Source organism: Chionomys nivalis, chromosome 5 (genome assembly GCF_950005125.1).
Source record: "Chionomys nivalis chromosome 5, mChiNiv1.1, whole genome shotgun sequence".
Classification (NCBI taxonomy): domain Eukaryota; kingdom Metazoa; phylum Chordata; class Mammalia; order Rodentia; family Cricetidae; genus Chionomys; species Chionomys nivalis.
This window is the reverse complement of record NC_080090.1, coordinates 56,812,072-56,825,431: the sequence shown is the minus strand read 5'-3', so window position 1 is coordinate 56,825,431 and position 13,360 is coordinate 56,812,072. Positions and strand designations below refer to the sequence as shown.

The 13,360-nt window shown below is 41.1% G+C and overlaps 1 protein-coding gene across 1 annotated transcript in view; it reads left to right on the top strand.

Annotated features, from left to right (window-relative positions):
• Positions 1-9,808, top strand: part of F5 (coagulation factor V) — a 77,612-nt gene extending 67,804 nt beyond the window's left edge. Inside the window, exons 20-25 of the mRNA XM_057770652.1 lie at positions 700-803; positions 1,232-1,387; positions 3,478-3,622; positions 6,401-6,552; positions 7,377-7,559; positions 8,953-9,808. Coding sequence (XP_057626635.1) covers positions 700-803; positions 1,232-1,387; positions 3,478-3,622; positions 6,401-6,552; positions 7,377-7,559; positions 8,953-9,099 — 887 coding nt within the window. The 3' untranslated portion in view covers positions 9,100-9,808. The remainder of the gene's footprint in view (positions 1-699; positions 804-1,231; positions 1,388-3,477; positions 3,623-6,400; positions 6,553-7,376; positions 7,560-8,952) is intronic.
• Positions 9,809-13,360: the final 3,552 nt, after the last annotated feature.

Genomic DNA, 13,360 nt, shown 5'->3' with positions numbered 1-13,360 from the left:
GGGCAACCCACAGCTCTGCAGGGATTTGGCAGGAAGTAAATAGCTTAGTCTTACGACATTGTGATCATTTCCCAAACTCCATTTATCTTGCCTAGATTGGCCCTCGCACATAACCTCCAGCCAGATTTACTGGGTTTTCTTATTCAGGAAAGGCAGTTCCAATACTTAAGCTAGCCATTCATCCAGTCTCTTAGATTTATTCATTCTGCCTCAAATCCCTTTCTGAGATCTAGAGGCCACCACGAAGAACATCATGAGATCCCACGGATTCCTCCCAAATCTTCTTGTTCAGTAGGTATATTCAGCAGTAGCCATATCAACATGGCTGAGAAAACACAAACATGACCTATGCACAAGGAAGGGTGGATGACGGCTTACAGCTGACTAAACATGGCCTAAAGCCAAGGTTTCATCACTCAGGACTGGCTAGGCAGCCTATGCCCATGCCACCTGCCTGGTCTCCTACCTACAGCGCAGATCCTTTGAGGATCTGCTTCTCCGCTGGACCAAACTTACTTGAGAAACTGGTAATTTTCTATTAAAAAAAAAGAAATAAACAACACTTCAAGCTAGACATGATAGTACCTGGCTGAGGCAGAAAGACTGTGAGCTTGAGTCTAGCCTAGGCTATATAACAAGACCTTCCCTCGAAAAACAAATAAATTCACAATTCCATTTTTTTCCTGTTTATGAATTTAGGTTATTGGGAGCCCAAACTAGCACGATTGAACAATGGTGGCTCGTATAATGCTTGGAGTTTAGAGAAATCTGCTTTAGACTTTGCCTTTAAGTCTTGGATCCAGGTATGTCTTACTAACCTGATGATATTGACCGCTCTTGTGACAAAAATGGCGGTGGGGCAGCAGGTTCTTACAGTAGTGTTAAAGGAGAAAGCGGTAAGGGGTGGCAGGTACTGTTCTCAGCTCTTCACTTCCTCCTATCAGCTCGGGGAGGTGGGTCTAGTGATTTTCAGCCTAAGAAAGAAAAACTCAGACGAAGGTGACAACCACTTTCCCAAAGTAAAGCTCGCCCAGCCAGCGCCTCGGCTGACACTCAAGTTCAGGTGTGCTTTGTTCGACTGTGGACCATACCCTGGCTTCACCATTTTTACTGAGCTCACTAAGACCTTGGGCATTGTCCAAAGCTAAAGAAAGCTGATTACACATGAGCTATGGCAAGCTGTGACTCACTAACGAGGATGTTGCTGTTTACCGATTTGTCTGTACTGCAGGTGGACATGCAGAAGGAAGTTGTACTCACAGGGATACAAACCCAGGGTGCGAAACACTACCTAAAGTCTTGCTTTATCACCGAATTCCACGTGGCGTACAGTTCTGACCAAACCAACTGGCAGATCTTCAGGGGGAACAGCACAAAGAACATCATGGTTTGTGCACGTGTTTTCTGGCTAAATCTTAAGACTCACTCTGGGGCTTCCGTAGCAGTATCCTTTACCAGTACATCAGGATGATTGAAATGTGAATGGTTTTCTAAGGGTCCTGGGAAGTAAAAAATGGCAATATAAGCCTTTATATTACAAATTAAAAGGACACATGGAGCTACTAAAACTTCAAATCTCCACAAAACTTGAGAGGAAAAGCTCATTTAAGCAAGCACCCTACAAAGTAGATTATCAGGTGGCATGAACAGTGTCTACCACTGAGCAACACAGAGCCTATCTAGAAACTGCCCTCCAAGAGTTCTGATTTCATGGTCGTATTTTACTTTGTTCCTTATCTAACACGCCTTAGTTTACAGTGAGCATGACTACCTGAAGATGCTCTGAAGCCGCGTGATTCTCAAGCTGCTCTCGGGGACATGCCTGAGGACCAATGTCCTCCTGCCTGGTCGTCCGTGAGCCTAGCCAAGATTCCTAGATCAGTCCCTTGTCCCCAGCCTCCTCCGCAGACAAAAATATCCAAATGTAGAGAGCCTGTCAGCCATCGTTAGACCAACCACTTTTAATCTGTTTCTGTTGGTATTTTATATAAACCATTAACCATAGGCTACTTTTCCTTTGCTATCTCAGCTATTTCTAATAGGGACACATTTATAATGTAGTTTAGATTAAGATCACTAAAAATCTTAAATTATGGTGCTAAAAAATCAGTAGTGGGAGAGAAAACACAGACAGCAGTCGACATCATACCTTAAGGGTATTCACACCTGTATTTATGAGGCACTTCAGTGTGCAGTTTGATTGTTTTCTGCTGTTTCTAACTTTAATACAGTAGTGGACGATTTGTAAAATAAATCAAAGAGCATTCCCTTCAGTGCTTGGGAAGAGAATTTTAAAATCGTTGCTAATTCCTTCATTTGGCAGAAATCACCCACAAACCCACCTGGACCTGAAAATTCCTCTGTGGGAAATGTAAAATTTTTAAATTCAATTTCTTTCTCTAGTAGTTTGAAGGCTATTTGAGTTGTCTGTTTTATAGGGTGAGTTGTGATTCTTTCTGAGGCTCTTAAAACATGAACTGGCCCCTTTCCTCTGCATTGTGGGTCACGTGTGTAGAATCTGTAGTACCAGTTGTCCCCAGATGTCCTCCCAACAACTGTAGGGACTGTAGCGACATGGCCTACTTCATCTCTGATATCAAAATTTCTCTCTTCTTTTACTTTGGGGTCAGCCCTGTTGAGGTTTTGTCAATTGTTTTTAATCTTCTCCAAGCACCGGCTCCTTTAACGATTTCCTTCTATTGTTTGTGTTCAATCTTGCTGATGCCTACTCTTGGCTTGTTTTAGTTGGGCATTTTCTGGTGCTTCTCTGTCAGAGACAGGGAGGTGGGGCATAGACTGGTGACTGCCAGGCAGGGGTCAGAGTCCAAGTTCTCACTGGGCGCCTTAGGAGGCATTATTTCTCTTGACTGCTAGGTGGGGGCAGAGTTTCACACTGGCTTCTCCTGACACTCTGAGGGCGCCCTACTAGGGTTTGCAGAGACGGCATCCTGGGCTCCTACTTTGCCCTTCTCTAATACCCTAGGATGCTTCTAGTACCTCTTCAGTCCCAGAAATCTAGAGTCTAACCCTTCGTTACAGCTGTCACTCCTATGCTTGGGTTAAGTCTGGGTTTGTTTGTTTTCCTGTGGTAGCTGGCTGGTATTCAACTGCTATCTAGTGAGACTGTTGCCGTCTTCATCTCTAAGTCCGGAACATGTGACATAAATGGAAAAAAACCGTGCTATTCCTCACATCCCCGAGAGGCTTAGCTGGTCTGTTCTGCTTTTTCATACCAGCTTCTCATCTTCTTTTGCTTCTTTTAGGTGTAGTCCAGGGTTTCTGACTCTACACGGCAGAGGGAATAGGAGAAAGTGCATCGGCACCAACTTCTTCGAAGTAGAAATATCCACAATCAGTTTTTCAAACCAAATTGAATTGATTCAGTTCCCATGAAAGAACCTTACAAAACTTAGATGAATTTGTTAAAAAGACAATGTCTATAGGAATTGTTATTAATGCTTTCCTCTTTTCCTCTAGGATTTTACTGGCAACTCAGATGCCTCTACAATAAAAGAGAATCGGTTTGACCCACCTATCGTGGCTAGATACATTAGGATACATCCAACAAAGTCCTATAATAGACCCACCCTTCGGTTAGAGCTACAAGGCTGTGAGCTGAATGGTAAGGGACAAGAAGCACGACCTCCTCATGACCACCCCAAGATTCAAGATTGGAGCAGTGTGGGAGACTAGAATTCTTAAATACCTTCAACCACTCAGGCTCCAGAATTTTTTTTTTTTTTTTTTGCAAAACACAAGCTCCAAATAGGGATATTCTCAGTACTCTCTAAACAGAGACTGAGCCAGTTTCCAGTAGTCAGGAGGTAGGCAGCACCTCACTAGATGATGTCTAGATGATATGAACACCATCATGGCATCATCAGTGGTCTAGGTTGGAACTGTCACCATCAGCCTATTTTCAGTGAGAGCCTCTTGACCCAAGGAGCCATGATACTGGCATATTTTGGTGGTTCAATGAGTATTCTTCAATCTGACCCTGGTTTCCTATTTCTGAAACCACGAGTGTGCTCTGTATTCTGCTTTGGATCTGGTATAAGTCCTTAAGTCTTTTCAAGCTTCTATTTTTTTCAGGGAATGAAATTTTGCTTAGGATATAACAAAATCTGGGTCATAAGAAACAATCATAATAAAGGTCTACTGACTGTTCTCTGATTTTGAAGCAAGGTCTTCCAGTATTTTTAACTTTCAGGCACATACAGAATACTATCATCATCCAGGCATTCTGAGTTAAAAGAAATTGGCCCAAGGCTTGGCTGACCCAGGCCTCAGCTGACTGCTAAAAAACTGAGTGTCATGCTCTTGTTAACTACGTGATCTTCCCCTGACTCATCATTAAGAAAGTACCTGAATTTTGGAACCAGTTTCTTTCCAAAGTAGATAATGCTGACCTTGACATTTGTGAGAGATATGGATGTGGACAATTGCCAGTACCTAATTACTAGTAGTGTATAAAACTGCCCACACAAAATGCAAATTTTGTGTAGGCAGGATTACCCCATGAAACAGTTCTACAAGCCATGGGAGTTTTGTTTCCATAATTATGGTGTAAATGGTAGCTTTGCACAGTCATGTACTCTCACTAACCTAGAATGTGAAGTTCTGTTCTACTAATTTATATTCATTTTCACTGGGCAATGGTGGCTCATGCCTTTAATCCAATGTGGGAGGCAGAGGCAGGTGAGTCTCTGTGAGTTTGAGGCCAGCCTGCTCTACAAAAGCTAGTTCCAGGATAGGCTCCAAAGCTACAGAGAAACCCTGTCTTGAAAAACTGAAAAAAAAATCATTTTCTACATAATAAGCATTACTTTTTTCTCCACTTTTTGGAACTTACATAGTGGGCTCTACATATGTAGATGGAAGTTTCTGTCCCATCTGGTCCCATAGCTGTTCAGTCCCAAAGAAACACACAGAGGCTTGTATTAATTATAAACTGTTTGGCCTATTACTCAGGCTTATTACTAACTAGCTCTTACAACTTAAATTAACCCATAATTCTTTTCTATGCTTAACCACATGGCTTGGTACCTTTTCTCAGTAAGGCATTCTCATCTTGCTTCCTCTGCATCTGGATTGTGACTGTGTCTCTGCCTTTCCTCTTCCCAGAATTCTCCTAGTCTGGTCGCCCAACCTATACTTCCTGCCTGGCTTCTGGCCAGTCAACATTTTATTAAACCAATATGAATGACAAATCTTTACAATGAACAAGAACATTACCACACAGCACACAGGTTCCTCTTAGGATTTTTTTTCCACATATAAAAAGCAAGCTATAGCTTCAAAATAAAAGTCTGTGTCTTTCAAATAAAAAACAAAGTAGCACTAAGAAAATAGTTAGCTAGCCTTACTCACTAGCTGGGTTCCTAAATAAATAGGTCAGCTCTGCTGCCTAGAATGCTCAAATTATGCCTTGGCAAAATTCCAAGGAGTCTATGTGTTCAAAATTTTGAAAAGGAAAACACAAACAGTGACTACCAAAGCTCCACTACCTCTTCTCATCAGCTTCTGTTAAAAGAAACTTTGTGTATGTGTGTGTACAGCTATGCCTCACTCAACTGTAGAAATCAGTTCTTTGAAATGCATTTTAGGTTATTTTGCTTATCATGCAAACACCATAAATTGTGTTTACAGAAACCTAGACAGCACAGTACAGTCACTCAGTATGGTCTCCTGACACAATCAGGAAACGCAGTGAGTGAGCATAGCATGGCGCTGCTTCACAATGAGCTACTTTATTTAAGTAGAAAGAGTGCATTCAAAAATAATGATTAGAAAGTAAAATAAATACACAAAGCCATTGCATTGTAGTCTACTATAGAATATTATAAATTCTACATAATTCTATATACTGCATATAAATCTACTTAGGGCACCATCACAAATATAGAGGTTATACGTTACTATGACAGCTAGGATGTTACAAGGCATCAACTTCACAGTCTAATGGAACCCACTATTATTTGATGGTCTGCTATTAACTGAAATGTCATTATTATGGGACACATAAATTTTTCAGAACTACTTTCTACCTCAAAGCAAAGACTGACAGCTCCATGTCTGTCTGAAGAAGGGAGTACCCATACTTAGGATATAGTGTTTGATGATAACTAGCATTAAATTCAGTTTCCTGTTCTTTTGACTGTCTTGTGTTGGGCAAGCTGCTATGTCTTGCTGTCCTCTATATTCTTCTGTCAAATGGGCGTGAGTATGAGTGTTGAATAGTATATTTATAGTGGTACTTGCACTTGAATTGAACAATTGTTCTTTGTTTTCATTGTTTTGCTGTGTCCCTGGGAGCGGTGTTTCTTGCCTCCTCTGTTGCAAATGCAATGCAGGGACTATTAGTGCTGTGTAATTAATCACATTACTTTCCACTTGGCAGGATGTTCCACACCACTGGGCCTGGAAGATGGAAGGATAGAAAACAAGCAAATCACTGCATCCTCATTTAAAAAGTCCTGGTGGGGAGACTACTGGGAGCCCTCCCGTGCCCGCCTGAATGCCCAGGGCCGTGTGAATGCCTGGCAAGCCAAGGTGACAACAACCATATAAATGGTGTTCTCCTGCTTCCCAGAAACAAACAATGGCCACTACCACAGGGGACTAGTGGGGGGGGGACTGCACGACTGGGGAGCAGGAGTGTTAGATTCTGAAGTCCCAGATCTGAGAGGCTAGGATGACTTGCAAAATCCACAGTCGCAGCTCTAATCATGGCTTAGAGGAAAGTCACACATCTTCACTGTGGTTCTTGGTCAAGCTGTGATTGAAAACGGAAAGGAACAGCAGTGTGCAAAGAGATAGATAGTAAATAATTTAAGTTCGCAGATAATTTGGGAATTTACTCTTTTCTTTTCAAGTAAAATTTACGTATGTATTTATCCAGCAGCTACTTGTCAAACACTGTGTACCTTGTCTTGTTGTAAACACCAGAGGGGGAAAGACTAACTAAACTCTCACACTAGAACAGCAAGGGACATAAAAAAAACCAATGATTATTGTAGATGATATGCAATACGTCAGTAGAAATTAAATTTTTTAGATTGGTGTACAAAGTAATAGGTTTTATTGTGACAATGTCATACAAATGTGTCATTATACTTTGTTCTTAATCAGGTCCCTTTAATATTGCCATCCTTTTATGTATAGTCTATTCTTCTCTCTTTAGTCCCTGTCCCCCATTATGATCCATAACAATAAACAAGAAATCACAGCGAAGTTCTCTCAAAGACAGTGGCTCCTAAGGGAGCAAATGGAAAAGCCCTGTGTGTCTCTAAACATCCTGATCGTAACAAACAGACAGGCTTAAGCAGCATACTCATTCCAGTGCTTTGTTTTTGTTTTTTAAATCATTTTCATAGGCAAATAACAACAAGCAGTGGTTACAGATCGATCTGCTCAAGATCAAGAAGATAACTGCCATTGTAACGCAGGGTTGTAAGTCTTTGTCCTCTGAAATGTACGTGAAGAGCTACAGCATCCAGTACAGTGACCAGGGCATGGAATGGAAGCCTTACAGGCAGAAATCCTCCATGGTGGACAAGGTATGGGTGCCATACTGGCAAAGCAAAAGCTGTTGAAGAACTGTCTCCTGATGAGACAAACAAGGGCTTCTTGCATTTGACAATGCTGATTTTGTACCACTCCCCCAGTCTTCTCAACCCCCATCCTCCAGGTGGCCGGTCTTAGCAGAGGGACCATTTACATCACTTTTCTGACTTTGCCATCTGTGAAAGAAAATGGGGAGGACAAAATGCCAGGAGGTGCAGTGTGGCTTTTGTTCTCTCTGACTGAGAAAGACCGTGAACCTATCCAGAAAACCTTCTGCAATAATAATAATAATAATAATAAAACACAGTTGCTGCAGTTAGAGTTGCTGCTTGTAGCGAATCAGATGCCCAAGACTGCAAGCCTCTGTATGTCACATTGCTACTGAACAGAAAACATTTGGGGAAACCACTCTTCTGGTGAAACTGACTGCTCTATTACATTCCTAAGTCCCTCTACCCTCTACCGGGTGGTTTAATGATGCTGTCCGAAGTAATAAAGCCAAGGAAGTCTACCTAGTGATCCAGGAATGGAAACTGGGCTAAAACTAGTAGGAAAAACAACCCAGAGAGGTTTAATTTAATTTAATTCTAATTAAATGTTTAGCACTGAATAAATTGCTGCCCCTTTCTTATTTTTAGACTCCCAGCAGTGTGCGTTATCTTGTTACAGCAGGCTGCCCTCACATCAGGGTAAACCCCGCTACCTTAAAGAAATTATGACTTCTCGCTGCTGTGTGTGTAAATCTCAGGGAACTTCCTGACGGGGAGAACAGAAAGAATCATGAACACTCGAGGAGGAGGAAGAGCACACACCAAAATGAGAAGTGAAAATAAAAACCTCAGGGTCACATTTATTTTAAATGTCAATGGCAGCGAGTTATTCATTGGCATCCACTACACATTTTCAAATGTGTGCAACTTGTATGATGCAAAGCTTTGATTGTTGACGCCCTGATGATGAGACAGTGAGTGCAAAGGAATGTAATGGCGTCTTCAAACTCACATGGCAACAAAGAAGCTAAAGAAGTTTACAAACACTCATGTCAGGTTTATTTATTTTTTCCTAGTTTGATACATCATTAAGAAATGATTCCAGCAATCGGGAGGCAGTGGCAGGTGAATCTCTGTGAGTTCAAGGCCAGCCTGGTCTATAGAGCTTGTTCCAAGACAGCCAGGACTACACAGAGAAACCCTGTCTCGAAAACAAGCAAACAAGCAAACTAAAAAGAACATCTCTCTGGCTCTGATTTAGTAACTTACTGATAATAGCAGAAAAAAAAAAGATTGATAATTGACTTTGGTATAAAAGAATTTAAAAAAAAATGAGAATGAAACATTAATGCCTATGATGTAAATATTAACAATTTTTATCATGTTTTCCTTTCAGATTTTCGAGGGAAATAGTAATACCAAAGGACAAATGAAGAACTTTTTTAACCCACCCATCATTTCCAGATTTATCCGCATCATTCCTAAATCCTGGAACCAAAGTATTGCACTTCGTCTGGAACTCTTTGGCTGTGACATTTACTAGAATTGAAAACCAAGAAAGGAAAGGAAAGAATAAAAACTGAAGAAACCATTTAGAGCAAATATAAAATAGCCAATATATTGTGACTATTTTGAATGTTAAGAGATTTTCTGCTATTTTTTCTAATAGAGAATAAAGTTTATATAAGAAGCTTTTACAATGTTAATTCATCGCTGCCGTTAAGTGAGGTGGCGGCTATTATTTTCTTCACTAATTTTATTATAGAAGGGAAAATATTAAGTTCCAGCAAGAAAATGACTACCTTTTACTCTGATTAAAGATGTTATGTAATGTTATATAGTGGAATGATACGGTTCAGTCTGGCTCTTTCCAATCCTGTAGACATTAATAAAAGAGATATTACTTTCAGAAATTGTTCGTAGACCTAGAAAACTTGTGTTCCTATACTTCCCCTTTAAAGACAAACTATAATTTGTAAAGAAGAGAGACTAAAATAGCTTAGCTTTTTGATAATAGAGAAAAGAATCTTGCAGTAAGGAAGGGAGAACTTGAAATGCCCTGCGTTGAGATGGCCTAGTGGGCCAGCAGAGGTGCTTGCTGCCAAAATCTGATGACCTGAGTTCAAGTCCAAAATATCCACAGGGAAAGAAGCAACTGGTTTTGAAAAGCTGTCCTTGATTTCACCATGCAGCTGTGGCACATGTGTGTGCCCACGCCCACATCTAAGCTTTAAACAGTAAATAAAAACTTTTACAAGTCCTTCTTTCTATGTCACCGTGAGTTTTCTGATTTCTCATGAGCAAAGAAGCAATTGAGCATGTTCCTCACACTCCAGTTGGACTTGCAAATCTGTCTTGGCCTTGTTTGGGGGAGGCTGCACCTCTTGGTGTCCAAGGGTACCAGTCATCAGACGTTAACTAAAACTCAAATATCTTTGGGAGAGCTGGTCATATGCCTTGGCTTGATCGAAAATCTGGCACCATGAAACATACTGTTTCAAAACTTGGATTCACCTAAGGGAAAGAAAGCACTTACCTGTAAAGAGGAACACGGGGAAAGTTGGCACACGCTTAGCAGTTCCTGTTAGAGTTGCTCCGGGCCAAACTGGCAAGTGGGTTTGGGGTTCTGTCTGGGCCTTCTCTCTCGCCTCCCTGCGCTCGGCAGCTCCTGTTAGCATGCTTTTCTCTGAAATGTGAAATCTGATGGTGCTGTTCTGCTTGCCCATCTGTAGAGCCTTTCAACATCTGTAAAGTCACATGGAATGGATACTCCATACAGTCAGGATAGTCATTCAAACAGACAGTCAAAACTCTCTGGTTTTGTGAAATAAACTACCCCAAAGCTTAAGCAAGAATTGCACAAAATATACACGTGGTAGAGGTAAGATAGATGGCTAATTTTATGGTGTGTACATATAGTCAAGACATCATTATATACCACAAATACAATTTTTCTAGATTAAAAAATGAATGGCATAGAGTCGGGCGGTGGTGGCGCACGCCTTTAATCCTAGCACTCGGGAGGCAGAGGCAGGTGGATCTCTGTGAGTTCGAGGCCAACCTGGTCTAGAAGAGCTAGTTCCAGGACAGGAACCAAAAGCTACGGAGAAACCCTGTCTCGAAAATCAAAAAAAAAAAAAAAGAATGGTATAAACAACACCAAATGTCTTCCCTTTGATGGTGCTGTGGGTTCCCTGGGCTCAGTGGACAGTTGCGTTGCTGGCTTCTTTCGGTGTCCCTCTGTATTTAGAGTAAAACCATGGCCTCAACTGGATTTCTAAGAGGATTTACATGAGTGCAGAAACTAAGACAGCAGGGTGGGAGTGGGGGCGGGGGAGTGTCCTTTCTCTCTTTTGACATGTCTCAGCTCCAATCCCCCTACTTAGCTTCTGTGTGTGGTCTTCCACTCAGTGTCCTCAGTGAGCAGCTGATCTTTTTATGTGATGGTTCAGGCATCTCTCAACTGCTAGGAAGAAGAGATCCTCATTCTTTTTAAAGTCCAGGCTCAGAGCGGAGGCATAGCCTCACTTCTGCCGCATTCCATCTGTGAAGCAAGTGAGCCCAGTATCAGAGCAGGAGGAACTCTACGGGGTGTGCATTCCAGAGGGCACTGCTCACTGAGGGTTCCTTTAGAAACCACCAGTTACCTATTTCTTCTTCTGGCGAGCCTTGCAGATATGTGTGAGAGCTTCCAACATCCATAGAAGTATTTATATTTCTGCTGTCACTTTCCTTTTGTGATTCCTGATTCCTGTCACTATCCTACCAAAATTTCTCCAAGATTTTCATTTTGTTAACAACAGCTGAGAATCTAAAGTTTAAAAAAAAAATCTTTTTTCCAAGTCTGGCCTTGTGAACACGCTACTGATCCATCAACAAAAGGCCCTGTGTTCAGGGATCTGGACTGAGGTTTCTGCTCAGCTGTCATCCTCTTGAAACATTTAATTCTAAGATAAAAAAAATCTAACGTTTTCATTTTTTAATAAGCTCCCATAAATTATAAAGCTAGTTCTAGGTATCTCTACTATAGAATTAGATGGTCTCAGCTCTGTGTCTCTCTGTTTCTGTCTGTCTGTCTGTCTGTCTGTCTGTCTGTCTGTCTGTCTGTCTCTCTCTCCAGGGTCTCACAATATAATCCTGGTTGGCTTGGAACTCTCTAGACCAGGCTGACTTTGAACTCACAGAGATCCATCTGTACCTGCTGGGGTTAAAGGCTTATGCCCCCACACCAAGCTAGAATTTCTCTTGATCTGAAATGTGATTGGGGTAATAAATATTATGCAGTACCATAAGTAGGGGAATAAAAGACAATGTAGTGAAACAGGTAGCCTAGTTATCTTATCCATGAAATAAATAAGACTCCAAAGGAAAAGTAATTGCTCAGAACTCTTACTTGTTAGTGTTAGAGCTAAACTCAGACAATCACAACGTAAAACGGAAGTTATAGTGTGTATAAACCACACCCTTAGACAGGAAGATATGAGTGTTAATTAATGACACATAATTGATCTGAAAATAAAAATGTTTCAGTACCAATAAAATGTTAGGGCTATAAGTGACTTTGAAGTAAAATACAGTTCCACTCTTTGTCCCTCCCTTTGAAGTGGTTTAGCTAAAATGACAGCCTTGGTACCTGGTCTGTCCTCCTCTGACACAACACAAGCACTGTTTGTTATCTCATAACTGGTTGCTATGGAAAGAAGTGACTCACGGAGGAATTATAATTTGCAAAGAGAAACCACCAATTAAAATCTCAGGTGTTATTAGTCACTCCAACTGAAAGTTGGAGAAGAATGGTCGAGTTCCTCACAAATATGAGAAGTCCTCAGTAAACGTAGGATCACTTCTTCAGAGGAATTTCAAGTACCAAAAAACATCATGCAACTTTTTATAACAAAATTGAACAAGTACCATCTTTTGTGATGAGGACCAGTAGAACAATTCAAGGGGAAACGTTTGACATATGTGGAAAAAAAAATGATTGATACATAGAACAATCACAGGGTACGGTTGGACGGTTGCAAGACTTTAAAGTGTTTATGTAAAGGCTTGATCTCTCATCCCTGTTTAAACTGCCTTCAAATTTATCTGCACCTTTCTATTTTTATAGTAAAGGAAAGTTTCTCCGTGTCTTAGGAATGGTACACGGCAAGTTCAGACTCTTGTTTATTTTTTATTGGCATGGAATTTGGTGACAGTCTCTGGTGTGCCTGTTTTCAACTCCTTGCCTTAAGTATTTGTTCTCCCATTGTTGGGGGCCTATGACCACTGCTCCCCAGCCTTCGTTCATGTCCTTGCTTGGTGGAGACTTGTGATGTCACTCTGGCTTGTCTAGTTTTCTATTTGCAGACCAAGTTGTCCTCAAACCCGCCTGCCTCGAGCACTCATTGCTTTCAGCCGCTGCCCTGTTTTCTGCCTTCCTTTTCTCAGCAGTTGGCATTCAACTGTACAAACAGAGTACCAGGATTTCCACAGGAGTTAAACCTTAATTCCCGAGGCTAAACGAATGACTGAATGTCATGCCTGAACTTTCTTGGTAGATTTCACTGACCAGATTATGTTTCTCTTAGGAATAGAAGCAGTTAATGTTTGTTTATATACCGAACGCTTAGGCCTTCTTATGAGATTCAGAAAAAATTATTCACATAGAAAATTAAGAATTTTAAATGTACTTGTCTTAATGCTCTTTTGCTGTGAAGTGATGTCATGACCAAGGTAACTCTTATAAAAAAGAAAGCATTTACTTGGGGCTTGCTAACCAGGGTTTAGTCCATTATTGTCATATGGGAAGGATGGCAGCATGA